Below are 23,227 nucleotides of genomic sequence, written 5' to 3'. Positions count from 1 at the left end.
CCAGCTGCGCAGTGTGGTCTCAAATTGAGCCTTGGCCACACCCCTATCTGATCTGTTAGACACAAACATACGAAACCCTGCACACTGCCAGAGTACAGAGTAACATCTTTGCAGACTGAAGCTGCTTCCTGCACCAGGTGGACTTTATTTTTAAATAAGTCAAAGGCAGAACAGCTGCACTAGCAGATGTTAATGAAATTATATAACACAAAATTACATAACACAAACCTCTATTTAAATGTTGCAAAACAGATCTTTTTCCCCCTTATGATGGTGTCTATGCACTTTTCCCACTGAAAATACCAAAATAAAGGCACTAGCAGGAGTTATTTATGTAGAGATCTTGCAATACTAAAGCAATGGCAGCCGCCACATCTTGGAGTCAAATGGAACAAACATTTATTTTTGTTGCGTTTTTTTTAAACTGATATGCAAATGCATGTCAAAGCATTGCTTTCTGCACCCAGTGTGTTTGCTTCAACCTATCTAATTGTGTGGCCAACACAACCCTCTGACAGTGCATCTTTGTCAGGTCACATAAACATTCCCACGGAGGCACCAGTGCATGCATGTATTACACAATGTGTCAGCAACTTTTCTTTGCATGAGAAAGAAACACTTGCTGTGTGTGTCGCTGCACGGACACTCATTAGGGTGTTAGCTCCCGGTGCAATCATGTGAGAGTGACAGAGAGTCTGATTAAGGCTGGCACAAAGGTGAAATCATAGTCAGGGTGATGAGGAGGAGACGATTTAATCTGAGCTAACTTTAACTGACATCTCAGTGCTGTTGAAGGGAAAACACTCCTCATTTAGTTGTACCGTTTAGCAGCATTTTGTGCTGGCTGCGTAACCACTTCACCCCACTACAGACAAAAATATCACACAGGAATGGAGAGAGAAAGATGAAAATCACCCATTACTATGAGAAACTTGCAAGAAATACAGGTCACGGTAAAGCAGTGTAAGTACAGCTCCGACATCAACTCGTTTATCTTGCCAGCACCACGTCCACAGAACGCCGTTACTTTGTCATTCATCTAACCGTGCAATGTGTTTGAAAGCCGGTGAAATGAGTTTGCTACGCTATGCTAATGGATCTGCGAGAAGTCTGGCAAATTACAAATTAGGACAACAAACCTCATTTTCATGCATTTTGACTGATGACAAGTGCTGCTGAACTCACTGATCTCAGCAAGATTGCTACTGCTATCGAGTGCCCCTTTTTGAAACTTTCGTGTGGACCTCTGGAAGAGGTGAAACGCCAACAAAACCACAGGTGCTTCACCTGGGGTCTGAAGATCACAAGGGACGTTCCAAGCTTTCATTGCACAGATGTTCGGAGGGTGTCAAAATTACATTTGTAAAATGAAGTTGACTGATGAGTCCTGGATTAGTTTTATTCCTAAAATGAGTACCATATTGGGCGGACTGAGAAATGATGCCACCACAGAGGGAAGATTCCTTTATGTTTAAACTGAAAGACAGCGTGAAAAGAAGAAATTTAACAACTTAATCTGAAGATTGTTGTAGGGCTGTAACTGATCACATAACAGTTCAGATAATGGCACAGCCAGTGCAGTTTAAAAGAAAAGAGGGAAGGTTAATATCACTACTACTTGCCATCTAAACACTCACAATAATCTTACAGCAAAACAGGTTCATTTTAAAAGTGCCAAAAGACGTGTCGGGGATTATCTCTGCTTTCACAACAAACCACTTGTATTCCTTTTAAACTAAAACATTCAATCAAGAAAAAGGAAAAAACAGTCAGCAATAGACTACTTACAAAAGAACAGTAAAGAGGTACGATATTGTTCTGTTCACAATAAGGCCCACTTAATAAAACTTTAATGAGCTTTACTTTATTTACCTTAGATACCCATTAATAGAGAATTTTGTCTCTGATAAATTTAAGCAAGTTTCTCAGACTTTTTTCCCTTGGGTGAAATAGTGGGATGATTTTTGATGCGTGTCGTCATGGTCAGTGACGTGACTGCTTTTTTCCCCTGCCCTTTGATAAAGCATTTTTGTCATACATGTTGATTTATGCTTTATTTGTCAACTATATGGTGACTGATGCTTCTTCGATGAACTGATTACATTTGTCCTCTGCAGCTGTAGCTGGACATGCACCTCAGAAATGTAACCATGTGGACTGTTGTCCACATTACATCTGCTCTTGGTTTTATTTTACATAGAAGCCCAACGTGTATCACGATAATTTCTGGCATTTATCCTGATAACGATAAAAATGACGATAAAAAAAAAATACCAATTCAACTCCATCTTTTTAACTATAAATCTATCTCACTCTCAGATCCACCTTGTTTGTTACACAAAAACGTCATCAACGGGAATTTATCCTTTTTTCTTTCTTTCTTTCTTTCTTTCTTTCTTTCTTTCTTTCTTTCTTTCTTTCTTTCTTTCTTTCTTTCTTGCTAATTTCTTTCTTTCTTTCAGGCTAATTTCTTTCTTTCTTTCAGGCTAATTTCTTTCTTTCTTTCAGGCTAATTTCTTTCTTTCTTCCTTCCTTCCTTCCATAAATCAGCTTTACACAAAAACGTCACCAACGGGAATTTATTGTTTTTATCGCGAGATGACAAATTTTTACCCTGGGGAATTCTTTTGACGGTTTATCGTGAACGGTAAAATATCGCCCATTCCTAATTGACATATAGTGGATCATGGATGGATCTGGGCAGAACACGGATCGTCTGACCCATTGCAGCCCATGTGGTGGCACCTGCAAGCATCTTTACAGTCATGTACTCACCATACTTTATGAACATTTAAAAAAAAAAATCATTACTGATGAGTAATTATCAAATTACTTACAGTAATAGAAGTCGAGATTTAAAAAGAAAACAACAACAAAAACAATGAAAAAGACTAAAGAATAAAGATGTACAGATCCACTTATTTGTCATTACTGCTGCCGTTACTAGCCAAAGACCTTAGCACTGGTTCGGCTAACATCATCACCATACAGTACGTAGCAGAGGGATTATGTTTGTAACGCACCAGCACTAGGGATGGGCGGTATGGACTAAAAAATGTATCACGATAATTTCCGGCATTTATCCCGGTAACGATTAAAAAATACCAATTCAACTCCACCTTTTCAACTATAAATCTATCTCGCTCTCAGATCCGCCATGTTTGTTACACAAATCGTCATCAACGGGAATTTTTCCCTCCCTCCCTCCCTCCCTCCCTCCCTCCCTCCCTCCTTCCTTCCTTCCTTCCTTCCTTCCTTCCTTCCTTCCTTCCTTCCGCGAGATGACAAATTCTTATTGTGAGGAATTTTTTGGACGGTATATCGTGAACGGTAAAGTATCGCCCATTCCTTTCCTTCCTTCCTTCCTTCCTTCCTTCCTTCCTTCCTTCCTTCCTTCCTTCCTTCCTTCCTTCCTTCCTTCCTTCCTTCCTTCCTTCCTTCCTTCCTTCCTTCCTTCCTTCCTTCCTTCCTTCCTTCCTTCCTTCCTTCCTTCCTTCCTTCCTTCCTTCCTTCCTTCCTTCCTTCCTTCCTTCCTTCCTTCCTTCCTTCCTTCCTTCCTTCCTTCCTTCCTTCCTTCCTTCCTTCCTTCCTTCCTTCCTTCCTTCCTTCCTTCCTTCCTTCCTTCCTTCCTTCCTTCCTTCCTTCCTTCCTTCCTTCCTTCCTTCCTTCCTTCCTTCCTTCCTTCCTTCCTTCCTTCCTTCCTTCCTTCCTTCCTTCCTTCCTTCCTTCCTTCCTTCCTTCCTTCCTTCCTTCCTTCCTTCCTTCCTTCCTTCCTTCCTTCCTTCCTTCCTTCCTTCCTTCCTTCCTTCCTTCCTTCCTTCCTTCCTTCCTTCCTTCCTTCCTTCCTTCCTTCCTTCCTTCCTTCCTTCCTTCCTTCCTTCCTTCCTTCCTTCCTTCCTTCCTTCCTTCCTTCCTTCCTTCCTTCCTTCCTTCCTTCCTTCCTTCCTTCCTTCCTTCCTTCCTTCCTTCCTTCCTTCCTTCCTTCCTTCCTTCCTTCCTTCCTTCCTTCCTTCCTTCCTTCCTTCCTTCCTTCCGCGAGATGACAAATTCTTATTGTGAGGAATTTTTTGGACGGTATATCGTGAACGGTAAAGTATCGCCCATTCCTAACCAGCACCTCTGAAAGGTTCATTCTCCTGTTCCCCCTTGCTTTCATCTTTTCCTTAAAACCCTGTTTCCATAGAACAAATTAAAAATAAGAACTGTCACAAACCATTTGTTTATGTTTTCATCTGAATTTGACTGCTTAAAAGGGCAGAGGTCTTTACAGTTCACTCACTGAGGCTAAATATACCCGAAGCATATACTTGGCATTTAGCAAAAAAACAACCCACTCGTTTATCACCCAAGATCCAAAATAGCAGGCATGTTTATCCAAAACATGGATAAACGTGTCTGCCGGACAGCAAATCATACAGCATACAGGAAAGCTTTCCACAATTTACATTTTAGATTCTTTCAACAAAAAAAAAAAGGAGTTCTCAGAGGGTTTTGTAAATGTAAGAATAATAAAACACTGAAGTTATTAGTTTACATAAGCAATGACATCCCTCTTTTAGTTCTAACATATAGCACCATTGATATCAACACTGGACTAGAGACCTCTTAAAATCCAGCCATCCATTTTCCATATTCGTTTATTTATACTAAGGCTCACTGGGATCTGCTGGAGCCAGTCCCAGCTATATTCACGCACACATTTCCCTTGAAGGTTCCTCTCAGTCCTCCAACAGGAAATGTTCAGAATGGGTAAGACTAAACTTTCACCTGCCTTCACAGTTGCTGCATGATGGTTTTAGGAAAACGGTATAAACATCTATCCTGATAGATCCAATCACAAGCGCGAATGTTTTCAATTTAACTGGTACATGATTTGAAATGACCAAATATGTTGCTGTATTTGACCTGCAGGAATAAGCAATTCACAAAATCATGCTAATCCCACCAAAATAAAAAAAACCGCCTCTCCTTTCTGCAATCAACAAGAGAATTTTAACAGGCAAATCCAACCAACACAGATATACATGTGTTGTGCTTTCATGCCATCTGCTTGTTTTTCCACACTTAAATATGATGCCGTTCTGATATGAATGAGTAAGGTGTCCCCAGCTAGTCTCAAAGTGCCTGTCACTGGGGTAAAAAGAAAAACAAACATCCGGAACGATGTTTCCTTCATCATAATTGGCTGTGAGGATGGTTGTAAGGAGACGCTCAGTCCTCGTTTGAAGAACAAACTGTGGTGAAAATTGTGAGAAAACTCAATATTCTCTATATTTCAGCTCTATATGTCATCCTAGCAAAGTATTTTGCTCCCCATGGTTGACATCTGTCAAACCAGGTTAACTGGTTAACTTAAGCTATTTTTTGCCTTTATTAAAGCCCCCATGTAATACAGTGCTGCAGTGTTGATAGTCCCAAACTTCCCCCATAAGATTGACAGAGGTCACTGGGCTTTTGCGTACTTGCTTCAGTTTCTTGTATCCCAAAACTCACTATCTGCCTTGACACCAAGAAGTGTGCCTTTTTTCCCCCCAAGAAATTAGGTGTTAGACACAGGTGGATCAGACTGAAGTTAAAGTAGCAGCACAAGCTCAATGCACCAGATCTCAGATGATTGTGTCAACATAGGCTCTACATACCCTACAGGCTGAACGTATGAATACATGGTAGGGCTGGGCGATATATATCGAGATGTTAATATATATCGATATATTTTCAAACACGATATGGTACCAGACAATATCGTTTATATCGATTTAAAAAAAAAAAAAAAAAATTATGATTTTGATATAGCTTATTTTGTGACAAATTGACTTGAATGTTTTATTTGAGATTTGCACAAATGTGTTGTTATTTGCACAACTGTCAACCTCAGTGGAAAAGTCTGCCTGTTACTGTCTACATTGTATTAATTGCACAGTGTATTTTAATTTAATTGTTATGCAGGAAAGGGATATTTGTTTTATTTTATTCAAGAAGCATTTTTATTCTATATATGCAGGCAGTTTATTTTTATTTAATTTGTTTTATACATTTTGATATTGTGCAGACCTCTGTTAACAAAGGTACCTGTGTGACATTTGGCACGAGGCTTTGTATTAAAACTGACTGTTTTTTTAAGGGTTTGCCTCAGAAAAAAATGAAGCTAACAGAGATGCTATGCTATAATGCTTTGGGGGAAACCCCAATTAAGGCACAGAAAAAATATCGAGATATATATTGAGTATCGCCATTTAGCTAGAAAATATCGAGATATGACTTTTGGTCCATATCGCCCAGCCCTAATACATGGTATTAAAAAATAATTTAGAAATATATGCAACTTGGCTAAAATACTTTTAGTCAGAAGTGTACCTATAAAGGTGAACCACTATAAATACAATACAAACCTTTCACTATGCATTTGCAGAAAATATCTTTCACATTTTTGTAGACTACATCTGAAGCTCACAAAAACTGACAATCGTTTGTTAGTTTTGAAACAAAAAGGTCCTGCTTGATAAGTGCAGGATTTTGACCATTCAAAGGCCAGAATGAAGAAAGTAAAAGATCCAATCTTTTGAGATGCATTTACCATGGCTGCAAACTTTTTCAAACAAGCCTGTCAAATTAAACATATTCACACTTGAACGCTGCCAAGGGCAGACACAGGGGTCTCCTCTTGGCAGCTGAGCTGCAGCATTGGAGCAGTAGGAGTTCAAAAGCCTTGCAGAGTAGAAAGCTCAAACAGGGAAACATAATATGTTCAGTTAAACAACATTGATTTCCCAGGTTGAATCATAGCATTGAAGTCAGTAAACTGCAGGTCTGTGATCTTCAGATTCAGGAAAGTTAAGTCATACCTCATTGGCTGTGTAAAGGACTGGTATCTTGCACAGTAAATTAAAATATACAAATAAACCATACGTTAAGTACCCAGAGGCAGAGATTGCTTTGCAATCCTGTTTAGCCAAAGCAAAACTAATTGAAAAAGGTTGGAGTCAGGGGGAGAGTGCGCTCATTCATGATCGTTTAAGCATAAAGAAAGCAAATTCACTCCCAAGTAGATATCGCAACGATGAAGTCAAAGCACAGCACCATACTGTACTGCTGCCTGACAGAGCTGCGAGCAGCATCTGACAGAGATATAATGAACAGATCCCATCTCTACCAAAGCACTTCCACTGCCTCAGTGTATTTCGACAGCCAGTCATAAAGAAAAGTATTAGTTCAGGACCAGGGAACCTGATGCTGATCTGGGCCCAAAACACTGCTCCCGCCCAGATGCAAGAACCGACAGCATCAAGGGAGATGGATGGGGTTATCATTACCAACCAAAACATTGTGACCACCATTGTGAAGTCGCATGGTGCTGCATTAGTTGAGAATAGACTCACAAAAAAAATGGACACCAACAATCAAGCAGCAGTGGTAAAAAGTGCAAAACAAATTTGATACTGAAAACAGTTGGACTTAAATATTTAAAACAGTTGCATCTAAAAGAATTAAAATAAAAATGACAAAACAAGCCACATTAGCCTCTAGTTTGAAAAAGTAAAATAAAATAAAAACTGTGCTTCAACGTGGAAGTAAATTTGACACAACAAAAATAAAAATGGATTATAAATGGTTATAAACTGGTTTTCAATGTGTTTGTGACCGTTGTTTCATCCACTGCATTAAGTGGCAACACAGCAGGTATAAATCCTGTTTGCAGTAGTAGTGTAAATAAATACCGTGTAGTACAGCGTAGTAAAGAGCATTGAGAAATGCCAACTGTTGTTTACGACAACCTTCACAATTGCAGCCTGGCAACATTAAAATATTAGTTTTGATTAAAAAACACAAGATCAACACCTGTGGACCATGGCCACAAACAGAGTACGGGAGGTTCAAACCCCATTGCAAAGGAATTAAAGCATTTCCAGAGTTGAATGAGCTCAACTGAACTGCCTATTGTAGTTTAAAGCTGCTCAAAAAGGCGTATGTGTGAATCAACTTTTAAGTTCATAGCAAATACTCTCCCTCTTGTTGCAAACACATTTTTAAGGGTGTTGCCCGTTTTGGTGCATGTAGTGAAAGTATTTGATTTAAACAAGGACCAGACAGTTTTTTGAAAAGTACCGGGAATAGCCATGTATTTTTCATTTTTTTATATTTTTCACTCACATTTTTCATATGGCCATCTTTGCTTTAACATTTATGTAACTGAGCCAATTCATGAAACTGGCCACTAGAATCATCCATTTCTAAACCCTCTGAGCAAATTACAATCATGAATAAAAGAATGTGTAAAAACATTTGAGAAGTGAAATACTGTATTCTGCTCATGGTTTAAAATTACTTTTTCCTCTCTCATGTATACCTAAGTAATTATTTTTCTATTCGAGATACAGTATGGGTTAAGATTGAAAAATAAAACTATTTATCTATTCAAAGGCCCGCCCCACCTTGCCGATTTAGCCAGCCTATTTTGCCCAAGTTTAAGAGCAGGATGAAGCGCGCTGGAACACGTAACAGCACCGTCGTTGAAAATGCAGTTTCTTTTCTTTTTTTATGATCAGAAATTTTTATTTATTTTGAACTAACAATACCACAAGTTGCAAGAACAGTACGCAACCGAACGTGTTTCTATCTTACAGCTTCCATATAATAGCGTATCAGAAGGAGTGTTTTAATCGGTATATAAAAATAAATGACTAAGGGGGAAAGCATCAACACTCAGCTCAAGCCTCTACACTAAGAGATGGATGATCTGGCAAGGCTGAGATGAGAATACATACTAACTGTGCTCCAACATCAACATGACTTCTAATGGTGAAACTCCATTGGTGATGTTGATCTTGATATTGCAACTTGTCCCTTTAGTCAAGGGGCAACTTTAGAAAAGAGCCTCCGTTAAGACTTTTGCTCACATGTCTGGGTAAAGTTTGACAACCTATTTTTTTTGTTAGAACAAATCTATAGAAAGAATTTTAGGGGTGTTGTCATCTTGAATTTTTTAGCTGGTGACCACTAGAGGCGCTAGAATATTCAAGTTCTCAATTCAGGCATATGGTCAGTTTTGGTCAACGTGTACAATTTGTATGCATAATTGTCAAGATTAAAACATTGTATATCTAAGGAAATAGATAAAACAATACTAAAAAAGCCTTTATGAATCATATTGTAATATTTTAGCCAATATTGGATACAAAATATCACTTTTTTTATAGACGTTTTTGACACAGGATTTCATAGAAAATGCGTTTCACTGCAAAAAAAAAAAGGAAAAAATATGGTTATTATGTGTGTGTTAAAAACGCCTATAAAAAAAGTTTCGACTTTCTTTCTCGATTTCAACTTTTTTCTCAACATTTCAACTTTTTTTCTCAACATTTTGACATTTTTTCTTGACATTTCAACTTTTTTTCTTGAAACATTAATTTCAACATTTCGACTTTTTTCTCGACATTTTTACTTTTTTATCGACATTTCGACTTTTTTCTCGACATTTTGAATTTTTTGCTCGACATTTTGAATATTTTGCTCGACATTAAGACTTTTTTTCTTGACATTTCGACTTTTTTTCTTGAAATTTCTACTTTTTTGCTCGACATTTACACTTTTTTTCTCGACATTTCCACTTTTTTCCCGACATTTCAAAATTTTTTCTTGACATTTCGACTTTTTTTCTTGACATTTAGACTTTTTTTCTTGAAATTTCAACTTTTTTGCTCGACATTTTGACTTTTTTCTCGACATTTCAACTTCTTTTCCTCGACATTTCGACTTTTTTTCTCGACATTTTGACTTTTTTCACATTTCTACTTTTTTTCTTGAAATTTCAACTTTTTTGTTATTATGTGTGTGCCTACACACACGCCTATAAAAAGTCATATTTTTTAACCAATATTGGACAAAATATAGCAATACAATTAAAAAAAATGTTTTCCAATTGATGTTTTATCCATTTCCCTAAATATAAAATCTTGAACATTGAAGATTTTGCATATAAACTGTACATTTTGACCATTATTGTGACCATATGCATGAACTGAGTATTTAAATGTTACAGCGCCTCCAGTGGTCATCAGCAAAGAAATCCAAGATGACAACACCCCTATTATTCCTCCTAGGGGTTCCTTCTAACAAAAAAATAAGGTTGTCAAACTTTACCCAGAAGCGTGAGCATAGTTATCAATCTTAGGGTTTGCCCCCTGACTACTTATAGTGCGGCTTGGACTGTTAGCAGTTTTGTAAGCTACAACAGGTGATCACCAGTGAGCATTTGTTGGTATAAGTCATCTACACATTAATGAAACATTCCATATAAGTTATTAATGTGTTGTGTTATGTACAACTCGTCATGACTCAAAATAGAAACAAAAACACTAACAGTTCAGTGTACAACAGCATTTGAGAAATTGATTGGCCAGCATACGGTGGCTTAATTGTCATGGTGTGACAGGACCCTAAACAACTCTCTTTGAGGAGTCTTCAGATCACCATTACTGGTATTATGACCACAAACCTCCATTCAATGTATCCAATCATAGCAATCACAACTACAGGAGCATGTTGTACATTTTAGTGTCCTACAGCATGCAGCAGAGTCTGTGGGCAATGATTTCAGGCTTACACTGGGATTAAGCCCTGAAAAGGTTCATTCCCCCCTGGGAGACACAGTGTGTGCCTAGTCCTTCCTTACAGGGATTGTATAACTGTTGTGAACTTATGATTTTGTTTGGCTTATAGAAGCAGAAGGATTACATCCTCTGAGACCCACCTGACCCTCTTCCACTCTGCTTGATGGCCCCGGCTGAACCCACGTAGCTGATTGAACCTCCCAGACAGATGGGAAATACAGCAGAAAGACAATCTTCTTTTAAGAGTTGCATCTTAGACAATGGGGCCTTTTTGCATCCAATTCAAACTGTGGACTTAGCAGCAGATGTCACTTCTTATGGATTAATCTCACAGGTTCAATCTCCCTATCTATAACAGATTTGACATCCTGGCTAAACTAACGGTAGTTATGTAAAATGTCATATCATGCTGTAGCAGAAAAAACCCATCTCGAGGCTCTGCTGTCTCCGGTATAAAGCTCACCAGGTTGTAATGACATTGTTTTCCACATGTAGCAACATCTACTCGACTCATCCCTACTACGTTTTGAGTATTAAAATAAATACATTTAAAAATACAATAATACATTGCCCAGTTAAGCTGCCAAATTGGGCATTAGAACATTTTCCATAATGATTACTGATAAGGTGCACAAAACGCGAATTAAATCATGAGCTTTTCATCAGGCAAAGCTTTGAATGTTTAATAAATTCATCTGAAGATGACATTGCATACTTGTTTCATCCCACAATGCAGTTACCAGAGTGGAATATTCTGGAAAACTGTCAAGTGGAAGCCAATAATGAAGCACTAATCCAATTTCTCCACGGCAGCGCTCATTGTTCTCTTAAAAAGCCTTCTTTTGTAGTCTGGATCTGCTCTCATTCTAATCCATCTCTTCATTAAGAAATATTTAAAGAGCCAAGAATAAATCAAAATTGTGATATTTCTGTCAGACAGTGCAATTGTGTCAATTTAGTTTTTTTTTTTGGGGGGGGGGGGGGTCACTGGACTGCAGTGGCTGCAAACTGAATCACAAGCCAAGAGAGCAGCGTCACTTTCTTTTAAATCCTTAAATCATCTCCTCCTCATAAGCACTCCTTGGATTTTTGAAAGTTGTTAAGAGGCTAAATGAAGTTAAGACTAAAACCCATCAATTAACGGAGCAGCTTTCATCCTGTCATACAGTTCTCTGTAAATGTGGAACCATGGGTTTGGACCAGCAGGGGTTAAGCTCCATTTTGGAAGATTATTTTACATTTTTGTGGTCTGGCAGAGACACTGGCCGCCCTCATCCAATCTACCAGTGCACACATTTGATTTCTGTGAGTCTTTACCATAATTACTGATTAAAACTTAGAGAAAAGGGGAAAAAATTACTGACACAATCATCAGAGTGACAGAGGAGACGGGGCAAAGAATTAGAAACTAGTCCTATTTTGGGATGAGGGCTGTCAACTGTACAGCAGCTTACTCTAATTACCTTCAGCTTGAATGTCATTGATGGTACAACACTTATCCAGAAATGCTAAAATCCGAACCATTTATTTCATATTTTGACAGAAAATAAAGACAATCCCTCCTTAGTATTGCAACAGATATCAAACACAAGTGACAACCAGACTCAAACAGTTTCATGAATATCAGCACTTCAAAAGAGGAAACTCTAACTCATGTGTTAAAATCATGCTCCCTTCATATCACAATAGAGCACAACAGCAATCTAATCTGGTATTGGCAACATGTCTGCATCCTTCTGAGTTTATTCATTGCAACCACATTCTCCTCAGTCACATCGTTCCTACTCAGTAGTACAAAAGTCATGTGATCAAATCTACACAAGGCTGTGGTAGTCTTGCACACTGCATATGAATCATTCACAACCATCGAGCTGTGTCTTGTCTTTCAGGTAGGTGGCTGCAACCATGCTAAAGTGGTCTTTAAGAATGCATCTGACATGTCCAAGTGACCAGGGAGAGTAAACCGTTACACCTTGTAAACTGTGTAGAGTCTAACCAAGTGCATTTAAATAAATGTGTAACAGGCAGGGGGTAGAATGTGATAACATTTTATTCTGCAGCTGTTTCACCTGTGCATCACTTGTGGAGGCAGTTACAGGAGTAACAAGGCTGAAATGTGTGTTGTCGGACGGCTACAAATGAAATCCGTCCATCACCAACTAGGACTGACTAACACCACCTGCCAGTTGCTTGTCTAACACCAAGTAGTTAGATAGGCAAGAGAAAGATGCAGAGAAAAAAAAAAACAATACCTTGTTGTCGACCGGCTGTAGTTCTGTTCGATTAATCGATTTTAAATCGTAATCGCGATTATGTAATTAGAACGATGTTAAAACGTGAAAATCGTAAAATCGATTTTTCACTTTTTTTTTTTCTTTTTTTTTTTTAATTCACATTTGCAAAAAACTTGCAAATGTGAATAGCAAATGTAATGACTGACATTACACACCTCTACCTCCTTCATGGGTTGCATTATTATTTAGCATGCAAAGACCCAGTTTAGTTTAATTAGAAAATGTCTTGTTTTATTTAATTGGAAATATAACTTACTGTATGTTTGCAAGTGCAGACTTGCTGATTTTTTTTTCAGAGATAAAACTTTATATTTTATTAGATTTTTTAAAACTTTTTTTCAACTTATTTTACAGAGTTTTGCACTTTATTCATTCATGTTTGGTTTAATAAGAGCAAAGTTTGCACTTAAAGCCCAATGGGGCAAATGTTCAATAAAAAAACAGCATATTTGAAATCATTTCTTTGCCTTTTGTCAATTCACAAAATAATCGTAATCTTAATCGAAAATCGGATTTTGAGAGAAAAAAATCGAGATTTTATTTTTGGGCAAAATCGAACAGCCCTAACCAGCTGCAATTACTTTATTACAAACTTTCCCACTCGACCTGGGGCCTGGGGCCCGGGGCTACTGGGCCAACCCAACAGTAGTGCCACCTGCTGGAACCTCCACCAGCTGAAGCTGGACCGTTATATTACTCCTGCTGTCGTCGTAGCAACCAAACGCCAGCAGAGATGGGGGAACTGTGGCCTGTATGTATCCCACAGGAACAACCAGGGAGTAACTTTTATTTTTCATTATTCAGTCGCTGCTGAATAAAACACCAGACACATCAGGGACTTGCTACCGACTGTGGACCCCGAAGTAGAGGAAAGGGACCACCTTCAGACTGCCAAACACTCCAATGCTTTGTGAAAGCACCCACTGGGGAGGGAATATTGCACCTTTTAGGGATCACTGTGGATGCACAGCTTGAAAGTGGAGGTCGAAGAGAGAGGGGATCATCAGTGCATCTTTATCCGGCAATCAATGTGTGAAAGTGGCTATGGACACATGACAGCACCCGATCAATCAGGAACGAGGCAAAGTTGAAAAAACTGGAATCACAACAAAAATCAAGCAACTACTGGCTGCTTAGCAGACTGGCAGTTGTTCAGGATGCCGTCACATTAGGGCTGGGCGATATATCGAGATTTGAATATATATCGATATATTTTCAAACGCGATATGGTACGAGACAATATTGTTTATATCGATTTAAAAAAAGAAAAAAAAAAAAAAAAAAATTTACATTTTTTTTTTAATGATTTTGATATAGCTTATTTTGTGACAAATTGACTTGAATGTTTTATTTGAGATTTGCACAAATGTTTTGTTATTTGCAACTGTCAACCTCAGTGGAAAAGTCTGCCTGTTACTGTCTACATTGTATTAATTGCACAGTGTATTTTAATGTAATTGTTATGCAGGAAAGGGATATTTGTTTTATTTTATTCAAGAAGCATTTTTATTCTATATATGCAGGCAGTTTATTTTTATTTCATTTGTTTTATACATTTTGATATTGTGCAGACCTCTGTTAATAAAGGAACCTGTGTGACATTTGGCACGAGGCTTTGTATTAAAACTGACTGTTTTTTAAGGGTTTGCCTCAGAAAAAAATTAAGCTAACAGAGATGCTAACAGAGATGCTATGCTATAATGCTTTGGGGGAAACCTCAATTAAGGCACAGAAAAAATATCAATATATATCGAGTATCGCCATTCAGCTAGAAAATATCGAGATATGACTTTTGGTCCATATCGCCCAGCCCTACGTCATATACAATAAAATTATTGAAAAGCTCTGTGGAAGAAGCATCACAGAAACAGAAGTAATAGAACTAGCAAATAAAAGTACAACAAAACTACAGATATCTAAGAGAAGAGGCAGACCCGAGACCTGGCACAACCGTTTGCCAGTGCGAAACCAAAGCACATCAATCATCAGGTGGGTCCGCTGAATAAAGACAGGATCAAACAATATCCACATGTATGAAATCTAGCTTTTTCTTTTTTTCTTTTTCGTCTTTGATTGGACTACACAGGCCTCAGCACATTTCTAACATTCTGCGCGGCCTCCAGCAGCAGACAGGTCCTCTTTTACAGAGTTCCTGACCAGGGAGTTGCTGTGCACAACTACTGACGCAAGATCCCTTCAGCGAGGAGAGGCCACCTACGTATAACTTCTCCTGAATGAAAGAGGGGAGGGAGTCTTGGGGACAACAATTTTTTTGCTTGCGTTTTAGCTCTTCCTTCAAGGCCACGAACCCCGATCCAAAATGCTTAAAGCATGTCAACATTGCCGCTTCTGCCACCTAAACTTAAGTGGCATAAAAGGCTCTTTAGCACTGTGAAATGTTGGATGGAGAATAAATTATGATGATCTGCCATGTGTAAAAAAAGTCAGAGTTACTCTGCTTCAGGTTAGTCAAGCAAGAGGGTGACAAGGAGAGAATGAGCCTGGGAGGCAACGGAAATGCAAAATGAACAGTTTTAGCTGAATGTTATTTTGTTACACCTTAACCTTCTTAATTTCACTTGGGAACATCTGGTATTTACAACCTTGGAGTAGAGAAAGTGAGGCAATATTGAAAAAGATAAATGCTGTCATTTTTACATACCGGTACTTTGATTTCTACGTCTTTGCAGAAAGTATGAAAGATATGTGATATTTATTCTTGTCATCTGTACTTTGTAGTTTATTTTCACTCACTTTTACCTTTCAGGCCTGCTACACATTACACACTTTCAGGGCAGCGGCTAGACTTTGCTTGGAGCTGGTCTTTTTTGGGGCCATTTAGTGATTTCTCTATATCATCCAAACTGTTTCTGGGTCAAAGACGTGACGCTTACTTTTTCTGTCCGATGGAACTTTTTACCTAATAATAAACATAAAAAATAATAAAAAATATAACATGTATGTCTAATACGTTCCTTCTACATGTGCCCACTCTTATTTTATTTAAACATGTTGGTTATTGGTCATTTTCTGCCATCTGAAGTGTGAAAACATCATGTGGGGTGACCGTCCGGCCTTGACTTCTGTTTGGACAACTGGTTTTAAATCACATTAAAACAATTTAAAAATAATGCTTGCCCTATTGGGCATACTTTCAAACGTGTTTTAGATGTATTGACAAAGTTATGGAACATTTGTACACACATTTCAATCATAATACACAAACTAATCTTGTCCGAATATGTTCATTGTCTGAATTATCATCTGGGGTGACCATGAAAAAAATACAATTGAGGGACTTTTATATTGACAATCATCTCAAAGAGGATGTTGCATCAGCCAGTTACTCCATGATTAAACTTGAAAGCATCATGTGGGGTGACCACCTGTCATGTGGGGTAACCAACAAATGGCAATTCTGTATCAAATTCAAAATTGAATGTCTATCAGTTTTGGTTCAAATATAAATTATTGGTATAGCATGCATAAGTGGATACACCTTGTACACATTTTAAATCAGTTTTATGAATTTTAGAGTAAGTAAGAGGGTGACACTGCCATTATGGATAGAATGTATTTAAAAATGGTTTTCAAAAAATGAAAGGAAAAATGTGTCTATCTTTCTTGAACAGTTAATTTAATTACTGATACTTATTAAAATATAAATTTTGTTATGGAAATCTATTAAAAGAGAGATAAATGGTCGCCCCAAATGACGGTTTAAAGGTTTAAAAACACTAAAATACCTTTGTTTGAAGTTTTCACATACATGTATGTGTACACTACATTTCAAATGTTTGGAAAATGGCCAAAAATATCTTTATTTTAAGTATTTTAAAAATGGACTACTCAAAGGCCTTATACGTCTTTGACCCTTCTACTTTGAGTGTGAAAGATGGCAAACCCACAGATTTTATTTTAACCTTGATAAAAAAAAAAGATTGCTTACCCAAAGTAAAATATATAGGCGTAAAAAAAAAGTTTAGTCTCTCTGGAGCTGTAACAATGGCTTTTCATTCATGAATTCCCAGTTTAGTAAGTTAATATTATGAAGTTAAAATCTGTGACTTCTGACCCAGTATGAACCTTCCAGACCCCTCAGGTCATCTGGATCCGGTTTTTATCAGTTCCCAGAGTCAGAACCAGACATGGAGAAGCTGCGTTCAGCTTCTATGCTCCACATGTCTGGAACAAACTCCCAGAAAGCCTCAGATCAGCTGAAACGGTTTATCTATTCCAGGTTGAAGACTCACCTGTTCTCAGCTGCATTTGAATAAAGCTCAAAATCTGAAGTTCCAAAACTTAATCATATATTAACTACTGATAGTATCTCTTATTTCTTTCCTTGTTTAAAATTAAAAATTATGCTTTTTATTCACGTTTTAATGTTTTTGTAGAGCACTTTGAATCACCAAGTTGTTGAACTGTGCTCTAGAAATAAACTTGCCTTCACCTAAAGTGACACTTGTGGAGTTATTTTAAGAACTTTTCAACTTGAAAGTGGTGAAAACTGAACATAAACAGAGTATGGAAGTGATCAGACCAAGGAGGGAAATGAAAACAGGAAAATATGGCCTACCATCATTTCACTTTCATCACAAGATGTATGAAAAGAAAATACAATTAAAGGGGAAACGTGACAACAAAAAACAAAGAAACCTGAAACCTTTGGCCTGTGAGTTGCTTTCACCGCTACGAGACAAGCAGAAACTACTCGGACACGAACGGCTTTACCTTGGAAGTCTTGTCTCAAAACAGGAGAAGAAAAGGGGAAGCAACCGGCATTGTGACACACAGGGCCAGAAGTGGTACAGCATGTAATAAATAACTGAGACATCCACCTCTGACATGGCCAGCATGTGCTTGTCTATCTTCTAAATGCATTTAAAAAAAATGCATTTAGAGAGAACTTGGTCCACTTGAAAAAGAAGGTAGATTTTCTACCGTAGCCTAACAAAATACCCTGGAAAGCAGTTAGCAAGAGAGGGAGAACATAATGGTTACTTTCTCCCCAGGGAACCTTTATAAGCTGGTAAACTTAACCACTAAACCAAAGCTTAACAATCAAGCTTCATGAGAGCAAAGCTGTGCAACAAAGTCATCATCATTATCCGTTTTGACAAATATCACTTCTTTTTTAAACCACTTTTCCATGTCAAAACGGCAATCGCCAGAAAATCAGCTCCTGCTGGAACAGCTTTTGAGTCATTCACATCTTACCTTGTCGACTGTGAGAGCTCATTTTCTGGTTGCCGGTGCAGATTCAACGGGGAAGGAGAGGAGCGAATCGGGGCGTCAGCACACCTCTGAGATGGATGTTGTGAACATCATGTGATGTCCAGCCGACCCAGGGAAGGAGGAAGACACACAGCCAGACTGTGAGGAAAACATGAATGAAAGTGCGTCCATAAATACAGGATATTCCAGCCAAGGATTCACTGCAAAGTAACATTCAAAAAATCTGCAGCAAATCAACTTCACACAGTTTACATCAAGACCACATAAGTATTGATCTTTTAAAACTGATACACACATTTAGTACCTCATTGTTTACCAGATGTGTACCAGAGCAACAGACAGCCCCATGTGGCCTGTTTAATGGAGGCCTTTATGTTGACCTCACTTCATTCTTTATTTTGGAAAAAAAGCAGCTTATGTTAATGTGTTTGAATTCATCAAGCTGATTTTCTTTTTCTACATTTGATTTGGGTCAGGTTGTGTTGTGATACTTTTACTGCCATCTTTCTGAGATGTAGAAGGACATCTAGTTTGTAATGCTGCTCGCTCTCCTCAGTTATTGGTTCTTCATCAAAGGCCAGAATATTAGATATCAAACGGGTCTGATATTACAACTAAAAATCAGGAAGATTCTGACTTTGCTGTGAACAATGAAATAAGTGTACTGATACTGAACCAAAACCAATACCTCCTCTTCAATAGATTCCCGAACCACACTTGTTTTAATACCAGTTAATACCTTCAAATTTCAGCATAAAGCAGCTTATTTTAGACATTAAAGCTAGAAAACTTAGTAGTTTGAAAATATAGAGAATGAAAGTGGTTTAAGTTCAGTTATGTTTGAGCCCATCAAACATCAATAGGTATGCACTTATTGACACGTTTTTAAATATAGAGCAGTGAAACTAGGAAACAGTTAACTAGTCAACAGGTTTTACCATCTTGCTACCTGGTTCGACTGGTTCATGTTAAATTCAGGTGCAACTCATTTTTCTTTTCTCTTATTATAAAACCATCAGCAAAAGAGTCACCTGAAGAAAGTAAAATTAACCACTAAGCACCGAAGGCCCCAAACACAGTTTCCAGAGTAATTCTTTAATTCATCCAAAACCAGTATCAACTATCTCACAAAAGAAAAGAAACTTCAAATTCCCATTCGGGTTTTTCCAAGTTCAGTTAATGAAAAGCTCAGTTCAACCCAGAAAGGAGGAATTGTCCGGACTTTGGTCTTGGTCTTATCTCTGCTATCCTCCATCAAAAGAAAAAGAGAAACTCTGTGTAGCATATTGTCAATGGTTCACTTCAGTCAGGGTTTGTTCCTTCTATTTCTAACAATATTTACAAAGTAGTACTTATGGAAACAGACAGCCAGCTGGTAACGAGACAGATATACAGAAACCTCCACACCGCAGATGACAGAAGTCCAGTGATGCAACAATTTGCTTCCATCCACAATAAACCTACCACCATAACGAACGGAGATATACCGTTAGAAATGCATGACGGCAGACTAAACAACACAATTGTGAGACTGCATTGGACAATTTGTGATGTCACCCATGCCTAGGTTCCAGTGGTGGACAGAAACGGAGTACATTTACTTGAGTACTGTACTTATTACTGTACTTAAGTACATATCCAGAGGATTTGTACTTTACTTGAGTATTAGATTTCTTTGGTACTTATTACTCTTACTTGAATACATTTTCAAGACAAATATTTTTACTTTTACTCGAGTAAATTTCTAGGAAGGCTGAAAAGTACTTGTTACTTTCAGGTCTGCTCTTTTTTCTTCTTCCCTAAAATCCTATTGGACACAAGCTGTTTTTGTCAAAGGAGGAGACCTATCACAGTGCACGCTCTCCACTGGGATGTACGTAAAGCGGAAATACGTCAAGCCTCCTCAAACGATACCGCCAAAGTAGCCTGCGTTTGTCAAGACAGAGTTATTTGAGTTATTGAAAGCAGAGATGTAGTTTTTTGTAAAGCAGTGGTCTTTAAAGGGGGATCCAGACTTAGTTGGATGGTGCAGGTTCATTTGGTTTCAGTTCATGATTGTTAATAAACTCTGCATCATCTGCTGTCCTCTTATGATCCCATTCATTTGATTTGTTTTTGGTGTTTCTGCAGGTTTTATATAACATTGTGGTTCTAAAAGCAGCACATCAGTGCAGCTGGTTTCAAAGAGTTAATTCTCAGAAACAAGAGTTAAAAGATCCTTAAATTAATTTAGAAAAAATATAGTAATTTACTGATGTGGAAAATAAGAAATTTACTCTTACTCTTACTTAAAGTAAATTTAAAAGCATTTACTTTTGGATACTTAAGTACCTTTAAAAGCAAGTACTTTTCTACTCTTACTCGAGTAATATTTTGACTGAGCTACTTTTACTTGTAACGGAGTAAATTTTGACCAGTAGTATTTGTACTCTTACTCAAGTACTGGGGTCGAGTACTCTGTCCACCTCTGCTAGGTTCTTCAGTCCAGACTGCACAGAAGCTAATAGCAGTGCTTCCAGAGGGCTTTTCAAACTGGTGTTGCCCTGCACGGCGTACTTGGATGATTGGAGCTGTGTGACATATCTGTGTGGCAGACATGATGCGGCACACTTGAGTGTTGTTTGGATCAAACATAATTGGTGGTGAGAATTTTTGTTTGTGGGGAGCAAATCAGGCTCAAAATCTCACTTTAATTTGTTTTAAAGGGAAAGTTCGGTTTTTTACAACCTGGACCTTATTTCTGGCATTTTTTATGGTTGTATACTCACCCAGAGGTGTTTGGTGTCATTTGGAGTCCTTTGGAAGATATAAGGAGTTTTTTGCTAGCCGCTTCTCCATATAACGGTAGTGAACGGGGCACCGCCGGACACAGACGATGCAGCGTCTAAATAACACATGATTGCAGCGAAACTCTTCATTTCTTTTATGAATCACTAGATCTGCTTCCAGGACCTGTTGTAACATTGTGGGGCGGTCTGTGTATTAAATAAATCCGTTTGTAAACAAGCCCTCATGCGCTACCGTTATATGGAGAAGCGGCTCGCAAAAAACTCCTTATATCTTCCAAAGGACTCCAAATGACACCAAACACCTCTGGGTGAGTATACAACCATAAAAAATGCCAGAAATAAGGTCCAGGTTGTAAAAAACCGAACTTTCCCTTTAAGGCCCTTTCAGACGTGCTTTTTTTCCCCTGTTGTTGGTTTCTTGGGAAAACTTGGTTTCTGGGCAAGACAGTAAGGGCGCTACATTTTTAATTCAGAGTCTTTCCTGTTTGTATATAAATGCATTCCAAGCACAACAATAAATAAGTAAGTCAGGCTTATGCGGTTATAAACTGGGTTCACGCACATCGTCGGTACAGTTGGTCACAGAAAGTTAGAATACTGTCTAAGAGCTCCATCAGCTACTAAATACATGTCTGTTCCTCAAACTACATTTGTTCAAACAAATAACAGAGAAGGATATCACATGTTTGTCTTCTGCTGCCGTATATGTTTACTTCCCAACTTTGAAATGTTTTCATCTTGGGAAATCAGTTCTTTAATAAAAGGCTCATGTCTGTGGTAGATCCTTAAATTAAATCCAAACAGAGAGCTCCTAAAAGCTCAGTGTGAAAGATGAAGAAAACATTTTATTCTGTCTTACGTATATCTTACGCAATCAACACTAAGAGGTATGTAAACACACGCACGTACGCACGCACGCACGCACGCACGCAGAACCAGCAGAAACTAAACTCACAATTATCACGGTTAGCAGGTGTCAGCAAAGTTTGATACAAACAACTGGCAATACAGCAATCAATCAAAAAACCCAACAGTCTTTTATAACACGATGACGTACAAGCAGCAACCGTGCTCAAGCTGGATGTGAGAGGGCCAGCGGGGGATCCAGGATGGATCATGTCTGGGCATGGCACAGTACTACTTGACTTTGTGAGTGTGCCCTCTTCCTTTTGTTAGAATAAGACGCATCTTTATGCTTAAATCATGACTTCAAACAGAAGAAATGCATGTTAGACTTCCTACAAGATAATGAAAACACACCCCTGCCTGCATTCTCAAGGGTCTTGCATCACCTTTCAAAAATTTTGATAAAATAAATAAAAGTCAGTTCAGTATATGACTCATTATTGGAGGTCCAGCTTATTAATTGGTGTGGAATGGGAAAAAATAAAAAGCTTTAGGGTGGAGTAGACACAAAACTGAAGTCTACTTCTCCGGTGCTCATTTTTCCATTCAGTCAGAACTCTAAGTGCAGCTTTCCATTGGGTAAAAACAAGAAGAGAGAAGGCTTAGCTGTCTGTGTGAATGCCTGGAAAGGGGCACGTTTTAATACAGATACACCAACAACAATGAGTGGAAGGCCAAGTACAGAGGTGGTTGATGGGTTTGCTGAAGCACAAAAAATAAAAAAGCTGTCAGTGCATTAGCTGGCGGGCAGTGATGTTATTTTCAGATCAAGACGACTTCTAATTTTTCTTTCTAAAAAAGGAGTCAACTGCCACTCAAGGACCCATGGCATGCTTTTAACGTTTTTACTATGTGAGCAGTGTAAGATCAGGCATTCAGTCGTCTCAATCACCCTCTTTTGTTAGACATAATGTGCAGCTCAGAGGGAGGCCAGAAGTCTGACTTTTATTGGCAACAATGACCTGCTGTGTTATCCTTCGCCAAAATGTGACTTTCTTTTTCTTTTTTCAATCGTGTTCTAACAATTATACCTCAAAAGGTACCATTAAAAAGACATCTCAGCTCAGCATGGCATGTTTCCATAGGCGGTGTGGCACCATGAAAGACATCACACCTGCATTTCTTCGAGCACTTCAGTTTCAACAACTGGCAGGTTGGACTGGATAAGTTATTGTTTTTGTGCTTGAATCTGGAAATGTTTCATAATGCTTGATAGAAAAACAGCTCTTTGGACATCTTAATGGGCTTTATTTCCCAAGCACTCTGAGCGCTGTCGGGAGTAATCTCCATGGCATAAAAATAACATGTGGTTGAACAGAGAGCGGTAAACAACAATTAAGAGACCCCTTGCCTTGCTCATGAAATGAATCATTGAAAACGCCTGTGTGCCGTG

At 38.2% G+C, this 23,227-nt stretch overlaps 1 protein-coding gene across 4 annotated transcripts in view; it reads right to left on the bottom strand.

Annotated features, from left to right (window-relative positions):
• The window catches only part of hdac4 (histone deacetylase 4), a 176,112-nt gene that overhangs the window by 137,084 nt on the left and 15,801 nt on the right, over positions 1 to 23,227 (bottom strand). For all 4 annotated transcript variants that reach the window (XM_061723935.1, XM_061723938.1, XM_061723937.1 and 1 more), the window contains exon 2: positions 18,122 to 18,277. In XM_061723935.1, coding sequence (XP_061579919.1) covers positions 18,122 to 18,143 — 22 coding nt within the window. In that variant the 5' untranslated portion in view covers positions 18,144 to 18,277. The remainder of the gene's footprint in view (positions 1 to 18,121; positions 18,278 to 23,227) is intronic.

The sequence above is a fragment of the Cololabis saira genome, chromosome 6 (genome assembly GCF_033807715.1).
Source record: "Cololabis saira isolate AMF1-May2022 chromosome 6, fColSai1.1, whole genome shotgun sequence".
In the NCBI taxonomy this organism is placed as follows: domain Eukaryota; kingdom Metazoa; phylum Chordata; class Actinopteri; order Beloniformes; family Belonidae; genus Cololabis; species Cololabis saira.
Note: the sequence above shows the minus strand (reverse complement) of the source record. Positions and strands in the feature narration are given on the sequence as shown.